This window comes from Oncorhynchus clarkii, chromosome 20 (assembly GCF_045791955.1).
Source record: "Oncorhynchus clarkii lewisi isolate Uvic-CL-2024 chromosome 20, UVic_Ocla_1.0, whole genome shotgun sequence".
Classification (NCBI taxonomy): Eukaryota; Metazoa; Chordata; class Actinopteri; order Salmoniformes; family Salmonidae; genus Oncorhynchus; species Oncorhynchus clarkii.
In genome coordinates, this window is record NC_092166.1 from 13824028 (window position 1) to 13844921 (window position 20894).

The 20894-nt window shown below is 43.2% G+C and overlaps 1 protein-coding gene across 1 annotated transcript in view; it reads right to left on the minus strand.

Moving 5' to 3' along the window:
- LOC139375954 (calsyntenin-2-like) overlaps positions 1-20894 on the minus strand; it is a 265000-nt gene that overhangs the window by 136154 nt on the left and 107952 nt on the right. The window contains exon 2 of the mRNA XM_071117937.1: positions 8019-8141. Within this exon, the coding sequence (XP_070974038.1) occupies positions 8019-8141 (123 nt within the window). The remainder of the gene's footprint in view (positions 1-8018; positions 8142-20894) is intronic.

Below are 20894 nucleotides of genomic sequence, written 5' to 3' on the forward strand. Positions count from 1 at the left end.
AATCACCAAATACACAACAACCACAGTCAGGATCACGGTTCTTTTATGTTAACGAGAAAAGTTTCTCTCTTTCTCATGCTATTCTTCACTTTCACTCACTAATTACTATTTCTTTCTCATTTCTTTGTCATTAGTTTCTTTCTTTCTCTCACTCTGTCTCTCTATCTTCCTCATTGTGCATCATCCTATAGGAGAGATGAATGGACGAGAGCTTTGGCGTAACTACGATGAGGACACTGCCTCTTCTTCCTGCAGTCCCCCCAGTCCAGCCCGCTGTCACACTACAAGACCCACGCTCCTCCTCTCTGCAGGGCTCAGCTCCCCCAAATAAGCATTCACCACCTCGCCTTCCTGTCTCGGCATATATCATCGACTTCAGACTCATCATCATTCTTTTACATCAAAGCAGAGCGGCTGTGCGAGAAGGATAGAGGGAGGGGGAAGGAGGAGGGAGGAATGGAGGGATGGGAGAGAGAAATAGGCAATGCACTTAACAATCTGCGTCCATGTTCCCATAGAGCAATTAATGTGGTGCCAGAAAGACGGCCCACTCCTTTCTCCACAGAAACAAAACCAGGATAGAGCAATGCTGCATAAGTCACTGCCTGCTGCATGGGCTGTCTGGCTGGTGGGGTTGGAGAAAGTAAGAAAGTAAGAAAGAAAGAAAGAAAGAAAGAAAGAAAGAAAGAAAGAAAGAAAGAAAGAGAAAGAGAGGTGTATTGTGATGGAAGGTGGGGTGTGTTTTTGTGTTTGAAGTGTGGAGTTAAGTGAGTGAAAAAGGTAAGTGGTTGTAAATCCCAGAGCCCATGTGTGCCTGTGAGCAAGGGTTATGAGGGAGAGCTTGTCCAGATATGGGATATACATTTTAAAATAAATTATAAATATAGTTTATTTATTTATTGTCCTATCATGATGGAACGGTCCCCAGCCCTATACCCTAGACACCCATCTGAGAGACCCACACACTAAGGAGAAGAACCTTTATTTTATGGACCTACTGTACTGTAAGTAGCCTATACACAGCCAAAACAGAAAGATGAATGTGGTCAGAGACCTACTAGAGCAGCACCGCTCCCTCAAGATTCTGGCAGGGTTGGTCCTACAAAGCCAAAGCCCCTTGATGGGTGAGAATAATATTCATGGGAATTCTCAAAGCTGCTAATGTGAATCTTGATGACCTTGTACCTAGTCGGTGGGGATTCCGGTGGGGTGCCCCCACCCAGATAGTGGCAGTGCTGGCAACACTACCTACATGGAGAGGGGTCAAACTCAGACAATCAGAGAGGGCAAATTATTGTGGCCCTAGTGGCACAAAATAATCAAAGATCTGACTGTACAGAGATGCTTGGTAAAATGGTCAGAACCAGGGACCAGCGTGTGTGTGTTTCAAGGGAAGGGGATGTTCTGATCTCCATCACCTAGGACTTGACAATGGTTAATTTTGCATGTCTTCTCAAACAGCAGCAAATGTATATGCATTCGCACATTAAGTCCTTTCTTGAGTGGGGCTCGGGGATGGAACAACTGTTGAACATCTGAGCTTGTGGTTGTTTGTGGGGGAAAGGGTTCGACTGTGTGTATGAGTGTGTTTGTTTGTATCCAACATCTGTTGCTATGGGGTAATGCTGTTAGGGACAATATAGGATGAATCATAATAATTGTTTGGTAAAATAAATATTGTTTGACAAAAATGTCATTTTTGTAATGGCAATCCTGGTTATACGTAACAATCCTGGTTATAGGTAACACTCCTGGTTACAGGTAACAATCCTTATCATGAACTGCCTACATTATTACACATATTATTGATTAATTGTGGAAATTAAGATCTGCAAGAGTTTTCTATATGTATATTTAAATAACTATATATAATGCAAATTAAGGTGAGGGCAATGGAAATGCTTTTGGCGGTAGATCTGCTTCTGTTCTGTTGGTGGCACTGTGTGCTCTTTTCGAAGGAGGGGTACCCCATAGAAAAGAAAATAGAAAATAAAGAAAGAAAGAAAGAAAGAAAGAAAGAAAGAAAGAAAGAAAGAGAGGAGAGAGCATGCCTGGTATGGAGAGAGAGAAACTGGGGGAATGGGAAAAAAAGAGAAGGAAACAGGAGAGAGAATGGGGAAATGAGAGAAAAGGAGGAAGACAATGAGAGAGAGAGAGAATGGGGAAATGAGAGAAAAGGAGGAAGACAATGAGAGAGAGAGAATGGGGAAATGAGAGAAAAGGAGGAAGACAATGAGAGAGAGAGAATGGGGAAATGAGAGAAAAGGAGGAAGACAATGAGAGAGAGAGAAAGAACAAAAATAAGAGAGAGAGGGAGAGAGAGAAGAAGAAGATATAGAGGCTAGCCACCAGGCCTAGAGCATGACATGGCTAGAGAGATAGAGAGGGAATGAGAAAAATGCTAAGGATATATACCTTCTTTTTATTTTTTTAAATTAGTTATTTAACAGACACTCTTATCCAGAGAGATTTACAGGAGCAATTAGAGTTAAGGGCCTTACTCAAGGGCACAGACAGATTTTTCACCTCATCAGTTCAGGGATTCAAACCCCTAACCTTTCAGTTACTAGCCCTACACTCTTAACCACTAGGCTACCTGCCACCCTGAGATCACTAGGCAAACTGAGATGGAAAGGGCAAGAGTGAGACAGGGAGAATTGAGGAGCGAGAGAGAATAACCGAGAAAGATAGATTAGGACAGAGTGCTTTTTCTGAAGGCGTTTTTTTTTTATCTCCTTGGTAGCCATTTGATGAGTTTCATTCATTAGCTAGGCTTTGCGGAAAAGCCAGGGAGAAATATCACCAGTCACCAAAAAGAGCACAACACCACTTTCCCTCGCCGGTGATATTTTACCAGCAGTGACCTTCTGGAGTCACAGAGCAGATTGTTAATCACAGAGAGAAATATTCACAAACCGTTGGGTCTTTTGTCTACGCTCTCATTGCTTAACTATTCAAATTTCACTGGCTTGGTCTTTGGGTTGGTTGCTAGGAGTTGGAATGTGTTCTGAAAACAGCTCTGCCCTATTAGTGAAGATACTAGAAGTCAGGATATAAAGTGCCTAAGATTTTCTGAGAAAACATTGGTGTCATGGACATGGAATTTACAACTTTGGCTAAGCTTTTTAAGGGTCAGTGTCTCAGACCCAGAATACTGGAACAGAAAGCATTTAAGCAGTAGTAGACAATCTGGGTCCCGGAAAAAATTCCAACAAAGGTCATGGATGTATTTTTTATTTGACCTTTATTTAACCAGGTAGGCCAGTTGAGAACAAGTTCTCATTTACAACTGCAACCTGGCCAAGATAAAGCAAAGCAGTACGACCCAAACAACAACACAGAGTTACACATGGAATAAACAAAGGTACAGTCAATAACACAATATAAAAGTCTATATACAGTGTGTGCAAATTAGGTAAGATTAGGGAGGTAAGGCAACAAATAGGCCATAGTGGCGAAATAATTACAATTTAGCAATTAAACACTGGAGTGATAGATGTGCAGAAGATGAATGTGCAAGTAGAGATACTGGGGTGCAAAGGAGCAAAAAAATTAATAAATAACAATATGGGGATGAGGTAGTTGGGTGGACTATTTACAGATGTGCTATGTAAAGGTGCAATGGTCTGTAAGCTGCTCTGACAGCTGATGCTTAAAGTTAGTGAGGGAGACATGCGTCCCCAAGCTTAAGTGATTTTTGAAATTAGTTCCAGTCATTGGCAGTAGAGAACTGGAAAGAAAGGCGGCCAAAGGAAGAATTGGCTTTAGGGGATGATCAGTGAAATATACCTGCTGGAGCGCGTGCTACAGGTGGGTGCTGCTACGGTGACCAGTGAGCTGAGATAAGGCAGGGCTTTACCTAGCAAAGACTTATAGATGACCTGGAGCCAGTGGGTTTGGAGACGAAAATGAAGCGAGTGAAGCGAGGGCCAGCCAACGAGAGCATACAGGTCGCAGTGGTGGGTAGTATATGGGCTTTGTTGACAGAACGGATGGCACTGTGTTAGACTCCATCCAATTTGCTGAGTAAAGTGTTGGAGGCTATTTCGTAAATGACATCTCCGAAGTAAAGGATCGGTAGGATAGTTAGTTTTACGAGGGTATGTTTGGCAGCATGAGTGAAGGATGCTTTGTTGCGAAATAGGAATCCGATTCTAGATTTAATTTTGGATTGGAGATGCTTAATGTGAGTCTGGAAGGAGAGTTTACAGTCTACCCAGACACCTAGGTATTTGTAGTTGTCCACAAATTCTAAGTCAGAACCGTCCAGAGTAGTGATGTTAGACGGGCGGGCAGGTGCGGGCAGCAATCGGTTGAAGAGCATGCATTTAGTTTTACTTGCATTTAAGAGCAGTTGAAGGCCTCGGAAGGAGAGTTGTATGGGATCGAAGCTTGTCTGGAGGTTAGTTAACACAGTGTCCAAAGAAGGGCCAGAAGTATACAGAATGGTGTCGTCTGCGTAGAGTTGGATCAAAGAATCCCCAGCAGCAAATTGACTGATTGATGTATACAGCAGCAAAGCGACTCATTGATGTATACAGAGAAAATAGTTGGCCCGAGAATTGAGCCCTGTGGCACAGCTATAGAGACTGCCAGAGGTCTGGACAACAGGCCCTCCGATTTTACACACTGAACTCTATCGGAGAAGTAGTTGGTGAACCAGGCGAGGCAGTCATTTGAGAAACCAAGGCTGTTGAGTCTGCCGATAAGAAGGCGATGATTGACAGAGTCGAAAGCCTTGGCCAGGTCGATGAATATGCCTGCACAGTAATGTCTTTTATCGATGGCAGTTATGATATTGTTAGGACCTTGAGCGTGACTGAGGTGCACCCATGACTAGCTCGGAAACCAGATTGCATAGTGGAGAAGGTATGGTTGGATTTGAAATGGTCGATGATCTGTTTGTTAACTTGGCTTTCGAACTTGGCTAGGATAGACCAGGTAACAGTTTGGGAATAGAGTCCCCCTTTGAATAGGGGGATGACCGTGGCAGGTTTCCAATCTTTGGGGATCTCAGACGATACGAAAGAGAAGTTGAACAGGCTAGTAACAGGGGTTGCAACAATTGCGGTGGATAATTTTAGAAAGAGAGGGTCCAGATTGTCTAGCCCAGCTGATTTGTACGGGTCCAGATTTTGCAGCTCTTTCAAAACATCAGCTATCTGGATTTGGGTGAAGGAGATGTGCTAAAGCAGTGAATAAAGCAAACTTAGCGAGGAGGCTTCTGATGTTAACATGCATGAAACCAAGGCTTTTATGGTTACAGAAGTCAACAAATGATAGTGCCTGGGGAATAGGAGTGGAACTGGGGGCTACAGGGCCTGGGTTAATCTCTACATCACCAGAGGAACAGAGGACGAGTAGGATAAGGGTACGGCTAAAGGCTATAAGAACTGGTCGTCTAGTGCGATTGGGACAGAGAATAAAAGGATCAGATTTCTGGGCATGGTAGAATAGATTCAAGGCATAATGTACAGACAAGGGTATGGTAGGATGTGAGTACAGTGGAGGTATTCCACATGTGTGTGGGGTGGGACGAAAGAGCTATCTAAGGCATTTTGAGTGGGAATGAGTGCTCTACAGTGAAATAAAACAATAAAAACTAGCCAGGACAGCAGTAGACAAGGCATACTGACATTAGAGAGAGTCATAAAGCAATCACAGGTGTTGATCACGAGAGCTAAGACAACAACGGGTAAATGGTGATGAATGGGCAGAGCGGGTCAGGTGCATACAGGACCTGAGTTCGATGCTGGGGCCGACAGGTAAACAAAATGAGGTACCGTGTTATTGAAACAGTCCAGGGGGCATCAGCCGATTGATCATAGGGTCAAAAGAGCAGCAATAGGTAAGTCAGGGTGCTGATTGGTAGTCACTGCTGCAGTCAAGCAGGGGACACAGCGTTCAGAAAAGCTAGCGGGTCGGGGCATCGTATCGTAACAGAATAGTCTGTTGAGACCACATCGGGCGATCACGTCGGCAGTCCAGTCATGATGGATCGCCGGGGCTCCGTGTCGACAATAAAGGGTCTAGGCCAATTGACAAAGGAGGTATTGTAGCCCTGGAATTAGCTGGTATATGGGCATAGCTTGAGGTTAGCTCAAAGCTAGCTGGTGCTTGCTTTGGGACAGAGACGTTAGCTAACAATAGCCACTCGTTTGCAGCTAGCTAGCTGCGCTGATCCGGAGTAATGATCCGGTGTAATGATCCAGAGCAGCAGGAATCCGGGGATATAGGTAGAAAGAAGCAATTCGATATGCTCTGGGTTGATATTGCGCTGTGCAAGGCTGGCAGGTGTTGTCCGAGCTAAGGCTGTCTGATGCCGGGGGGAACAAAAGGCGATGACCGCTAGCCGTGGCTAACAAAGACTAGTAGCTAATTAGCTGGCTAGCTTCTGATGGAAGTTCCAGTTATAAGGAAAAAAATAGCAGATCCGTACCACATTGGGTGAGGCGGGTTGCAGGAAAGTATATTTAGTTCGTAGATAGAATGTGAGATTAAGATATATATGAAAAAGACTGGCTATTTACAAGGGATAAGACACGGGATAAGTCAAAAACAGATATACCCAACCTACTGCGTTGCCATCTTGGATTTCAACATGAAAACCACTTACGTATGGTCTTGCTAGTACTGTATTATTCAAACCATTGCAATGGTCAAAAAATAAACTAAAAGCGTAGAAAAATGGCACCAGTTTTCCACAGCTCTCAGAGTGGATATTAATTGGAGTTATTTTAATTTAATGAGGTTAAAAGCGGTACCTGCCGCAAAGCCTCCTTGTGAGCCAAAAATCCCTGTCTAATTACAAGTCGCCTGTCACTGTCACCTACCTGTGTGACGCTGTGATTTACTTTCAAGCAAAAGCCAGTGCTCTGCACTCAACGAGTCCTCTTACATGAAGCAGGACTATCATAACATGTTATGTATTAATGGAAGTTGGTAAAAGTAACCACAGATTTAAGATTACACAACCTATAAATGCTATGTAAATACTGTACACTGCAAAGGTGGCTGATGGCACCTTAATTGGGGGGACGGGTTCATTGTAATGGCTGTAACGGGATGTGTTTCCATGTGTTTGATACCACTCCATTCACTCTATTCCAGACATTATTATGAGCCGTTCTCCCCTCACCAGCCTCCTGTGGTACACTGTATGCCCTGAAATACACTTAAAGTAGAAGTTGCCCTTTACCACAAATCTAGTATGCCCCCTGTCCTGCTGATGTTATGAGATACTTATGTTATCAGATACTTATCATCCCCCTAATGGTTAAGGTAAGGATAAGGGATAGGGTAAGCTGATTCTAGATCAGTGGACAAGGGCAACTTCTGCATCAAGTGTATCACTTTTTATGAAATAATAACATGACATTCAAGCAGCATGGAAGACTTCCAAGGCATTTCCATGTAATGTAAAGGGGACTAGTACAACTGCTCAATGGGATCAATATTTAAAGGTAGCTCTCTCCTCTCCAGCAGCTCAGGTTATGACTCTCTTTCTTTCTTTGGCCAGTCAGACCAAAGAAGTGCGGATGGTTGTGGATAAAGATACCTTATGAAGAACTGTAGCTATAAATACACACTTCCTTTCAGACACAGACAGGCTGCTTAGATGTCCCTCTCTGACACATTGTAATACTGTAGTATTGTACATTTTATATTGTACATTTGTAATAATAGATTAATAATGTTATAATATCTTGTATGGTGTATTGTTTGATGTAGGCTGTTGTTTTGATGTAATTGTTTTATTCCTGTTTGGACCGCAGGAAGAGTAGCTGCCAGCTAGTGGGGATCTTAATAAATACTAAATCATCTCAAAGTGAGGAAAGAGAATGAGTGCATTCTGGGTAGGAAGACACTCATAGAAGTCAAACCAGTTATGCCAATCAACCACAGCCTCAAATCAACAGCTAGTACTGTGCAGCATGTCAGTGAAGCACCATGAGCCCATAGCATTGGGTTCTTTGAAGGATGTTTAGGATGGGTAAACAGAAAAGTGGTCTCTCTACCTGCGTAGGGGACAGGGGCATCCTTATCCAGGGCCACCAAGGGAGGGTCCAGCAGAACGGTGTCCATGTTCTCTGTGATCACCCCATGGTACGACGTCTCGATCCACGGCTTGTGCTTGTTCACTGTGGAGAAGAAAGAGGAGGGGGGGTAAGAAAGAGAGAGTGAGAGAGAGAGAGGGGGGGGGGGGTGAAAAAGAGAGAGAGGGGGGGGTGAGAAAGAGAGAGAGAGGGGGGGTGAGAAAGAGAGAGAGATGGGGGGGAGAGAGAGAGATAAAGGGAGAGAGAGGGGGGGTGAAAAAGAGAGAGAGGGGGAGAGACAGAGAGAGAGAGAGAGAGAGAGAGAGAGAGAGAGAGAGAGAGAGAGAGAGAGAGAGAGAGAATTTGTTAGTCGATTTTCTCTTGCACAGTTCCCAACTCTGTGAGGTTTACATGGCCATGAAAAGAAAAGCTAAGCAGTACAATCAATAACTATGAAGCTAATATGCATAGACTGTTCTATTTCTCTCTCTAACATCCTGAGGCATATGATATCGCTGTCCCAACCAGTATCCCTGTGAAACAAACTAATTTATCAAATTTTGGGTCCCGGTGTTGTTGCTGTTGTTTGCCTCACAGGTACAAAAGCTCTTGATCAATGCACACATCTAAACAGACTAAAGTACAACCTAAATTGCCCACAGGCAAAGCTCACGTAGTATAACTTTTTCAATTTAGTTTGCAAAGTTTCAGGAAACTTGGCATATGTCGCGCGTCACTATTTCACAGGAAAGCCATTTGAATGTAAACTTTTTTTAAATCAAAATTCATTTTTGGGCAGAAATGCCTTCTGGAACATGTGAACTTTCATGTGCCTTAATAACAAATGTGTATGCTATTTGTAAGTACGAATACAATTATTAAATGATGTGCCTAGTTGGTTAAGCCACAGAAAAGGACAGAAACCTTGTAGCCATGATTGGCTGAGCTAATGAGTTGGCTGGACATGCTGAGAGACTGAGTTTTGAAATCAGTGGAATTAGAGTATAATAGCTAAGGAGATGAAGAAAACACCTGTCTCCGGATTACATCTTCAATCTAAGGGAAACCATGGCCTCCATGATAGATAGAGAGAAGTGTTCATCCATGTATACGGGTAAGAAAAGTCATTTTAATTTCAAGTTAAAGTGTACTGTTAGCTAGCTAACATTAGCTGGTTGGCACGCTAGCTAACGTTACGTGTATGATCTGTGTAGTAATATTGTTAGTATCTCAGAGCCATTTGCTTTGCTAGTTATAGCCTAATGTTAGCTAGCTAACATTGAACTTGGTTAGTTATCTACCTGCAGATTCATGCAGGGTAGTAACGTCATGAGTTGGGATAAGGGTTCATTATTTAGCTAGCTAGCTAGCTACATGTCTTAACAAAAGCCTCCACTATGCAAGTAACCATTTCAATAGAATGTTCATGATGTCAATGCGACAACTGTTGATAGACATAGCTGGTAAATTCGCTCTGGCTATCTAGTCCGATTTCAGAGCACTCTCGTCTCCGTAATTAAATTGTTGCAGCAGCACAGTTGCAGTCACCAAAGCTCTGGATAACATAAAAGAGCCTAACCAGCTCTGCTAGGACGAGTAAAATGGTCAGAGTGAGCTGTTCAACCATTTCGTGTCGGGCAGTAGCTAGCAAGCTAGCCAATGTTTGCCAGTTAGCTTGGGTGCTTGACTGCTGTTCAGTCAAGCTCGGATCAACCCTACTCCTCGGCCAGAGCATCCGGTGTGCACTCTGAAAGTGAAAAGCTCTGAATTGACGTATGGACAATCTGACAACGCTCTGGGTTTACGGGCGGGGCTATAGCTTAAGAGGGTGTGAACGATGCTGAATGGGTGTAGACAAAGATGATCTCTCCAGTGGGTGAACCAAAACATTCAAAGCCCATTTTCTCAAAAGTGAGGTTACAAGTTTAGCAACTTTCAACTACTTTCCCATTGTTCCTCAACTGTAGTTTATGATATACCATTTTATAGCTCTGAGTCTCTACTTTTATCCAATGTAAAAAAAAACACAATTTCAAATTTTGCTAAGCAAGACTGAATCGAGCCTGTTGGTCACATATAGTGGCTTGCGAAAGTATTCACCCCCCTTGGCATTTTTCCTATTTTGTTGCCTTACAACCTATAATTAAAATTGATTTTGGGGGGGTTATATCATTTGATTTACAGAACATGCCTACCACTTTGAAGATGCAGTCTTTTTTAATTGTGAAAAAAACAAGAAATAAGACAAAAAAAACAGAACTTGAGCGTGGATAACTATTCACCCCCCCCCCCCCCCAAAGTCAATACTTTGTCGAGCCACCTTTTGCAGCAATTCCAGCTGCAAGTCTCTTGGGGTATGTCTCTATAGGCTTGGCACATCTAGCCACTGGGATTTTTGCCCGTTCTTTAAGGCAAAACTGCTCCAGCACCTTCAAGTTGGATGTGTTCCACTGGTGTATAGCAATCTTTAAGTCATACCACAGATTCTCAATTGGATTGAGGTCTGGGCTTTGACTAGGCCATTCCAAGACCTTTAAATGTTTCCCCTTAAACCACCCAAGTGTTGTTTTAGCAGTATGCTTGGGTCATTGTAATGCTGGAAGGTGAACCCCCTTCCCAGTCTCAAATCTCTGGAAGACAGAAACAGGTCACCCTCAAGAATTTCTCTGTATTTAGCGCCATCCGTCATTCCTTCAATTCTGACCAGTTTCCCAGTCCCTGCCAATGAAAAACATCCCCATAGCATGATGCTGCCCCCACCATGCTTCACTGTGGGGATGTGGTTCTCCGGGTGATGAGAGGTGTTGGGTTTGCGCCAGACATAGCGTTTTCCGGCCAAAACGCATTTTTTTTGTCTCATCTGACCAGAGAAGCTACTTCCATATGTTTCGGGAGTCTCGCAAATGCCTTTTGGCGAACACCAAAGGTGTTTGCTTATTTATTTCTTTAAACAATGGCTTTTTTTCTGGCCACTCTTCCGTAAATCCCAGCTCTGTGGAGTGTACAGCTTAAAGTGGTCCTATGGACAGATACTCCAGTCTCCACTGTGGAGCTTTGCAGCTCCTTCAGGGTTATCTTTGGTCTTTTTTGTTGCCTCTCTGATTAATGCCCTCTCTTGACTGATCTGTGAAATTTGGTGGGCAGCCCTCTCTTGGCAGGTTTGTTGTGGTGCCATATTCTTTCCATTTCTTAATAATTAATTTAATGGGGCTCCGTGGGATGTTCAAAGTTTCTGATATTTTTTTATAACCCGATTTGTACTTCTCAACAACTCTGTCCCTGACCTGTTTGGAGAGCTCCTTGGTCTTAATGGTGCCACTTGCTTGGTGGTGCCCCTTGCTTAGTGGTGGTGCAAACTCTGGGACCTTGTCACGCCCTGACCTTAGAGAACCTTTTTATGTCTCTATTTGGTTTGGTCAGGGTGTGATTTGGGGTGGGCATTCTATGTTTTTGTTTTCTATGATTTTGTATTTATGTTTTGGCCGGGTATGGTTCTCAATTAGGGACAGCTGTCTATCGTTGTCTCTGATTGGGAACCATACTTAGGTAGCCCTTTCCCTTCTTTCAGTGTGAGAAGTTAACTTTGTTTGTGGCACATAGCCCTTAAGCATCACGGTTGTTTTGTATGGTTTATTGTTTTTGTCGGCGTCATCCTAAATAAAAGGAATATGTACGATCACAACGCTGCGCTTTGGTCCTATTCATTCACGGCCGTGACAGACCTTTCAGAACAGGTGTATATATACTGAGATCATGTGACAGATCATGTGACACTTAGATTGCACACAGGTGAACTTTATGTAACTAATTAAGTGACTTCTAAAGGAATTCCATCAACAGTAATTGGTTGCTTCCAGATCTTATTTAGTTGCTTCATAGCAAAGGGGGTGAATACATACGCACGCACCACTTTAAAAAATATATATTTTTGAATTTTTTGAAACAAGTCATAAAAAAAAAAAATCACTTCACCAATTTGGACTATTTTGTGTATGTCCGTAACATGAAATTCAAATAAAAATCGATTTAAATTACAGGTTGTAATGCAACAAAATAAGAAAAACACCAAGGGGGGTGAATACTTTTGCAAGGCGGTGAATGTGAAAAGGCCTATTGTCAAAGAACAAATCAATATGTAGAAGTACCTGAATCCTTTCACAGCATTTTAAGGCTGCGTTAAGACAATGACTTATCAATGACCCAAGTCTAGCTCATTTAACCTCTATCATTGTGTCGCTGAGTTGTCATAACGCTTCAGCAAATTTACATTATCCTAGGGGCATTGGAAGACACAATGTAAGTAACCTAATTTATGTCCCTCTTACTGCCCTGAATGCCTCAAAAGTGTTCAAAAATAGCCCATGTTAACATATGTAGCTTAAGAAACAAGGTTCACGAAATCAATCATTTGATAGTAACAGATGACATTCATATTCTGACAATCTCTGAAACTCACTTCGATAATACATTTGATGATACAGTGGTAGCAATACATGGTAAAAAGAGCTACAGAAAATACAGCAATTCAAAAAAGGTGGAGGTGTGGCCGTTTATATTCAGAACCACATTCCTGTAAAGCTTAGAGAAGATCTCATGTTAAATACTGTTGAAGTAATATGGGCTACTGGTTCATCTGCCTCACCTAAAGCCCATTCTGGTGGGAAGCTGTATAATGATGTGTAGTGGTTTGTAATGACGAGCAACCAGATGCTGCACTTGACACATTTATGAAATTGCTTATCCCAGTTACCAATAAGCATGCACCCATTAGGAAAATGACTGTAAATATTGTTAAATCCCAATGGTTTGAAAAATGTTATGGTTGAGAGGGATGAGGCAAAAGAGATGGCAAATAGGTCTGGGTGTACAACCGATTGGCAAACGTACTGCAAATTGAGAAATCATGTGACTAAGCGGAATAAAAAGAAGAAGGAACTACACTATGAAACAAATAGAAATTACACAAAGAATAATAGTAAAAAGCTTTGGCACAACTTTTGGGGCAGCGGGTAGCCAAGTGGTTAGAGCGTTGGGCCAGTAACTGAAAGGTTGCTGGATCTAATCTCCAAGGTGAAAATCTGTCATTCTGTTCCTGAACAAGGCAGTTAACCCACTGTTCCCATGTAAGTTGTCATTGTAAATAAGAATTTGTTCTTAACTGACTTGCCTAGTTGAAATAACGGGCAAAAGGCAAACTCTGCTCCATCATTCATTGAATCACATGGCTCATTCATCACAATACTCACTGATATTGCCAACTACTTACTATTTTTTAATTGGCAAGATTAGCAAACTTAGGCATGACATGCCAGCAACAAAAGCTGACACCACACCCAAGTATATCTAACCAAATTATGAAAGGCAAGCATTGTAATTTTGAATTCCATAAAGTAAGCGTGGAAGCGGGGGTAAATGTTTTTTTTAACAGAACACAGAGGGTGTTCTTTAACAGAGGGTGTTCTTTAATGCAAGCTTCTCCAACAAAATCCAGGTAGAACAGGAATTCCCCAGGGCAGCCGTCTAGGCCCCTTACTTTTTTCAATCTTTACTAACGACATGCCACTGGCTTGAGTAAAGCAACATACACACTTGAAACATGTGTATGTTGGCACACACTGTATTTATACTTTTTCTACTGTATTATTGACTGTATGTTTGTTTATTCCATGTGTAACTCTGTGTTGTTGTATGTGTTGAACTGCTTTGCTTTATCTTGGCCAGGTCGCAGTTGTGAGCGTGTTACTTGTTCTCAACTAGCCTGCCTGGTTAAATAAAGGTGGGAAAAAAACGTAATATTTTCTGAAATCTGTAATGAATGTATTGTAATGTTTTAAAATTGTTTAACTGCCTTAATTTGGCTCGATTCCAGGATGAGTAGCTGCTGCCTTGGCAGGAACTGATGGGGATCCATAATAAACCCCAGGAAGAGTAGCTGCTGCCTTGGCAGGAATTAATGGAGATCCTTAATAAATACAAATACAGTGGCTAGGTAAAACTCCCTAGAAAAAAAGTAACTTAAGAAGAAACCTATAGAGGAACCAGGCTCCGAGAGGTGGCCAGTCCTCTTCTGGCTGTGCCGGTGGAGATTATAAGAGTCAGCCATTTAGGCCAGATTGTTCTTGAAGACATTTAAACGTTCATAGATGACCAGCAGAGTCAGATAATAACCACAGTGGTTATAGAGGGCGCAACAGTATAACACCTCAGGAGTAAATGTCAGTTGGCTTTTCATAGCCGAGAATTCAGATGTTCAGAGAGAGACAGAGAGAGAGAGAGAGAGAGAGAGAGAGATAGAGAGACAGAGAGACAGAGAGAGAGAGAGAGAGAGAGAGAGAGAGAGAGAGATTGAGTCAAAAACTGCAGGTCCAAGACAAAGTAGCGCGTCCGGTGAAACAGGTCAGGAGATCACTTTTAGATTAGTGCTGCCAATCCACTGCAATTTAATTACTTCCTTGAAACCCACCACACAATTACTCTGACAGAGTAAATTAAAAAAGCTTTCCTCACTTTTCAGTTCAGAGACACACCCACATGTACACACACAGGGGAAACACGCTCACACATGACATGTAAGCGCACAGGTGGTCATGTACAGTGTACTGGGGAGCTCAATTTGGAGCTGAACCTCTTATGTTTATCATCTCCCATATTGGATGTTAGCGTGCTAACTCTCCAGCAGCCCCATAAACTGAGTAAACATCCCTGCAGTAAAAACGGATCATTTGCAAAATGGCCACCATCATGGACCATAAAACTGGACATATTCTGGTCCAGATAAAAGGCTGAAGCATAGCTCTGAAGCAGGGATGGGCCTGGTAGCTTTCCATTAGTTCCTATCTGGATGCAATAAACAGCCACTTATGTGGGTTAGATATGTTTTTCTAGCTTTATTAAGGTTAGAAGTGTCTCTGAGTGCAATATGCTCTCTCTGTCTGTAATGCCTCAGCCATTACCCATGGGGACATCTGAGGTCATAATGCTGCATTATAGTGCACTGGGATGGGAGCTAATTCACTTAGTGTAACATGCCGTATATATGCAATCTCTGGCACAGGCGGAATATAAAATGACAGCGAATGTCAATATCATACATCTATAACATTTATGTTGGCTTTACCACAATTATCATTGTCTGATTAGAAGTACCACTGATAGTAAGTCAAGATAACAAAAACAATACAAACTGAAGAAGAGAATATGAAAGGGCTCACAAATACTCAGAAAACAATTCAGAGAGAGAGAGAGAGAGAGAGCGAGAGAGAGGCAGAGAGAAGAAAGAGAGAGAGAAAGGCAGAGGGAGAAAGGCAGAGAGAGAGAGAGAGAGAGAGAGAGAAAGGCAGAGAGAGAGAGATGGCATGGCACAGTGCTATATTAGCACACTACCCCTTTGTTAAGAGGGGGGTGTTAACGAGTGGTGGAAACTCAGGATACTTGACAATGAGGACTCTGAGTCAGCTAATATAAATCTCTATAAGTCTGGAACAATAATGATTACAGGGCAACCCCAAACAGTTTCAGCTGGACTTTCACCTAATCAAAAAATTAGCCCAGCAGGAGAAGCTCTCCCTTGAGAAAGATACCCCCACCCCGAGCGGGTCAGACCAGGCCTCTTTGTTATATAACCTCACAGACGAGCCACCCCCAGCGGAAAGTCAACCTCCCAGCACAGAGTACTACCCGTTCATTGAAATGAAGGATAAATTTACCCAGCTGGAGGTAAGGCAGGTGGAGCTGGAACAGCAGGTGATTACACTCCAGTCAGCACAGACCCAGACAACAGTCCAAATCAAAATCAAATCAAATCAAATGTATTTTTATAGCCCTTTGTACATCAGCTGATATCTCAAAGTGCTGTACAGAAACCCAGCCTAAAACCCCAAACTGCAAGCAATGCAGGTGTAGAAGCACGGTGGCTAGGAAAAACTCCCTAGAAAGGTCCAGCACAACAACACTCTCTTAACCAGACCCGGAGAGCTGGAGGTGGAGAAAGACATATCTGCACTCTGGACATTGGTGAGACAACTTCAACAGGAGCACTAGAGGAGAGGATCAGACTGCTGGAGGAGAGGTTGAGGGGGATGGCGTGTGACAGAGAACAACCCACTAGAGAGGTGGCCACTCCCGCATGGAAGCCAGCAGAACAGCCCACCTCAGCACTCGACACCACAGCAGAACAGTCCACACCAGACCCTGACCATAGCATCGACATCACAGCAGAACAGACAAATGAAGAACCCCAAGCCCAGCGGCTCTCACTCCCTCTGAGCACCCCCCCTGTCAGCCACCCTGATAGCCCTTCTGACACCCCCCTCCCTCCCACTGATGACAAGACACAGATTGTTCTCCTTATGGCCTCAAATGGAAAATATATACAAGAAAAAACCCTTTTTCCCAAAAACAGTGTGTCTAAACTCTGGTGTCCAAACACCCAGCGCGCCCTAGACCTTCTGTCTGAGGACAAACTAGGTTCAGCTAGCCACGTAATAATACACACAGGCACAAACGACCTGGACTTGAACAGCCTCTATGACCAGGTCCACCAAAACAAGGCAGCAGTGCCCACCTTTGCCAGGACTCTAAAGGACATCGCTCTCAAACGTATCCCCAACACTTCACACAGGAGCAACAGATCAATAGACACCCCGCTCAGACCAGCAAGACACTCTCCCAGACCTGCGGGACCCCCCCCCCCCCCCCCTGGACCTACACATGGAGGACCCATGCCAAGAGGACTTACATCCAGACCACAGCACACCCAGCCACATCCACATCCCCACACCAACCAATCAACACCCGCCCACGTCAACCATGCCCACACCCCATTTAGGCCCCCTCAGATCAGACCTATGCCCCTCCTTCCCACCCCATGCCCCCCACTCCCGCAAAGAGGGCCTTGACATGGAAGTCACAAATACGCCCAGGCAGTGAGCGGGCAAACAGGCCCAACCTCCACTCTTACACTACCCCAAGCCAATGGCATGTACCAAATGCTCAGCAGGCTCTGCTCACACTTACTGGCCTGAGGCCAAACCACGGCCAACAACATTGGACACTTTATGGAACACAAAGCCTTCACTATATCATCCTGGAATATCCAAGGCCTTGCCTTTGGCCTAAAGAGCAGGAACCTGGACTTCACCAAAGAAATCGGTAATACAGACATTGTCATCCTGCAAGAAACCTGGTATAGAGGAGACGGACCCACTGGTTAGCCTCTAGGTTACAGAGAGCTGGTGGTCCCATCCACTAAACTACCAGGTGTAAAACAGGGAAGGGACACAGGGACTTAAATTAATCAAAACAGGGACATTTTACATTTGGCTAGAAATTCAAAAGGAAATGATCTCAACAGAGAAAAATGTCCTCCTGTGTGCTACCTACAGTATATCCCCCCACTAGAATCCCCATACTTTAATGAAGGCTTCTCCATCCTGGAGGGGGAAATCAATCATTTCCAGGCCCAGGGACATGTACTAGTCTGTGGCAACCTAAATGCCAGAACCGGACAAGAACTTGACACCCTCAGCACACAGAAGGACAAACACCTGCCTGCAGGTGACAGCATTCCCTCCCCCATATGCCCCCCTAGGCACAACTATGACAACATAACCAACAAAAACAGGTCACAACTCCTGCAGCTCTGTCGCACGCTGGGTATGTACATAGTCAATGGTAGGCTCTGAGGGGACTCCTATGGTAGGTACACCTATAGCTCATCTCTAGACAGTAGTACTGTAGACTACATTATCACTGACCTCAACCCAGAGTCTCTCAGAGCGTTCACAGTCAGCCCACTGACAACCCTATCAGACCACAGCAAAATCACAGTCTACTTGAACAGAGCAATACTCAATCATGAGGCATCAAAGCCAAATTAACTGAGTAACATTAAGAAATGCTATAGATGGAAGGAATGCAGCTTGGAAACCTACCAAAAAACAATTAGGCATCAACAAATTCAATCCCTTTTAGACAATTTCCTGGGTAAAACGTTCCACTGTAATAGTGAAGGTGTAAACTTGGCAGTAGAAAATCTTAACAGTATATTTAAAATCTAAAAATCTCAAAAAGAAACCCGAAGAAAATTAACAACAATGACAAATGGTTTGATGAAGAATGCAAAAATCTAAGAAAGAAATTGAGAAACCTGTCCAACCAAAAGCATAGAGACCCGGAAAACGCGAGTCTACGCCTTCACTATGGTGAATCACTAAAACAATACAGAAATACACTATGGAAAAGAAATGGAACAGCACATCAGAAATCAGCTCAATGACTCTGGGAAAATTGGAAAACACTAAACAAACAACAACACAAAGAATTATCTATCCAAAATGGAGATGTATGAGTAAACCACTTCTCCAATCTTTTTGGCTCTATAACAAAGAATAAAGAGCAAAAACACATACATGATCAAATACAAATCTTAGAATCAATTATTAAAGACTACCAGAACCCACTGGATTCTCCAATTACCTTGAATGAGCTACAGGACAAAATAAAAACCCTCCAACCCAAAAAGGCATGTGGTGTTGATGGTATCCTTAATGAAATTATCAAATATACAGACAAAAAATTCCAATTGGCTATACTAAAACTCTTTAACATCATCCTTAGCTCTGGCATCTTCTCCAATATTTGGAACCAAGGACTGATCACCCCAATCCACAAAAGTGGAGACAAATTTGACCCCAATAACTACCGTGGGATATGCGTCAACAGTAACCTTGGGAAAATCCACAGCATTATCATTAACAGCAGACTCGTACATTTCCTCAATGAAAACAATGTACTGAGCAAATGTCAAATTGGCTTTTTACCAAATTACAGTACAACAGACCGTGTATTCACCCTGCACACCCTAATTGACGACCAAACAAACCAAAACAAAGGCAAAGTCTTCTCATGCTTTGTTGATTTCAAAAAAGCCTTAGACTCAATTTGGCATGAGGTTCTGCTATACAGATTGATGGAAAGTAGTGTTGGGGGTAAAACATTATAAAATCCATGTACACAAACAACAAGTGTGCGGTTAAAATTGGCAAAAAAAACACACACATTTCTTCCCACAAGGCCGTGGGGTGAGACAGGGATGCAGCTTAAGCCCCACCCTCTTCAACATATATATCAACAAATTGGCGACAGCACTAGAAAAGTCTGCAGCACCCAGCCTCACCCTACTAGAATCTGAAGTCAAATGTCTACTGTTTGCTGATGATCTGGTGCTTCTGTCACCAACCAAGGAGGGCCTACAGCAGCACCTAGATATTCTGCACAGATTCTGCCAGACCTGGTCCCTGACAGTAAATCTCAGTAAGACCAAAATAATGGTGTTCCAAAAAAGGTCCAGTCGCCAGGACCACAAATAGAAATTCCATCTAGACACTATTGCCCTAGAGCACACAAAAACTAACATACCTTGGCCTAAACATCAGCGCCACAGGTAACTTCCACAAAGCTGTGAACGATCTGAGAGACAAGGCAAGAAGGGCCTTCTATGCCATCAAAAATAACATAAAATTCAACATACCAATTAGGATCTGGCTCAAAATACTTGAATCAGTCATAGAGCCCATTGCCCTTTATGGTTGTGAGGTCTGGGGTCCGCTCACCAACCAAGATTTCACAAAATGGGACAAACACCAAATTGAGAGTTTATTTAACTTTTGTATATTATCTACCTCACTTGCTTTGGCAATGTTAACACGTTTCCCATGCCAATAAAGCCCCTTGAATTGAAATTGAATTGAGAGAGAGAGAGAGAGAGAGAGAGAGAGAGAGAGAGAGAGAGAGAGAGAGAGAGAGAGAGAGAGAGAGAAAGCTGTGCATGAGTCAATATACAGAAACACAGCATTCAGCTGGGAATAGTATCTTGTTTTTCTAGACTAAATTATTTATCCAGCAGAATAAATAAATCCACATTTTAACCGTCTCTAATAAAACCTGGTTGAGCATTGGCGAAGGGACCTGAGCGTGTGCAAATCTGCACCGTGACCTCATCGTGCCCTCGTGTAATGAAAGACCCAGTCAGCATTCTGGCTGGTAATTAAACATTGAGATCCATGACACAGAATCGGCGAGGTGGATGGAACATTTTACAGCATTCCCTTGGAATGATGCCGACACTAACCTGTGACCAGAAGACACCCTGCTGTAACGTTGGGCATCGTAACCTGGCTACCTGGGAGTGATCAGGACACTAGGCAACAGTGTGAAGGGGAGGCAGAGAGAGGGATGGGGAGGAGTGAGGGAGAGGGAAAAGGGATGGAGAGAGAGACAGTGAGATCAGAGAGGAGGGATGGAGAAAGAGAGAAAGGGGTAGTGAGAGAGATGGAAACAAACAGAAAGAAGCAGAGAGGATTTATTTTGGGATAATTGGTTTGTCTAATTATATTTCCTCACACCGTTTAATTATATTTTCTCACACCGTTGCATACTATTTAAACTTTGTGCAAAAATGATGATCAACAAAAACAAACATTTCCAGGGTATGAAACTGGATCTGTAATTAAGATTTAATTCAAAGACGTCAATGGTTTCCCCCAGTCTGCTGTGAAGGGACAACGTTACCTCTGAGCCTATGGGTAATGGCATTTAAATCGTTGGTCTCTCACAGCTACTGATTTCAGTGTAACGGCTGGCATGCATCATTCTGGGCTGTAGCGAAATGACTCCCACACTTGATCTCCCTTTCAACCACTGGGAATGATGTGCTCTTGAACGCAACACATTGCACAGTGATATGCATAAGGGAACAAGGATTATGGTACTATCGGTTAAGCTGTTCGCCTCGGGGTGCTAAAGGGTACATTCACAATGTCAAGAGCTAAGGGAAAACAGGTGTTATTTGCGACTAGA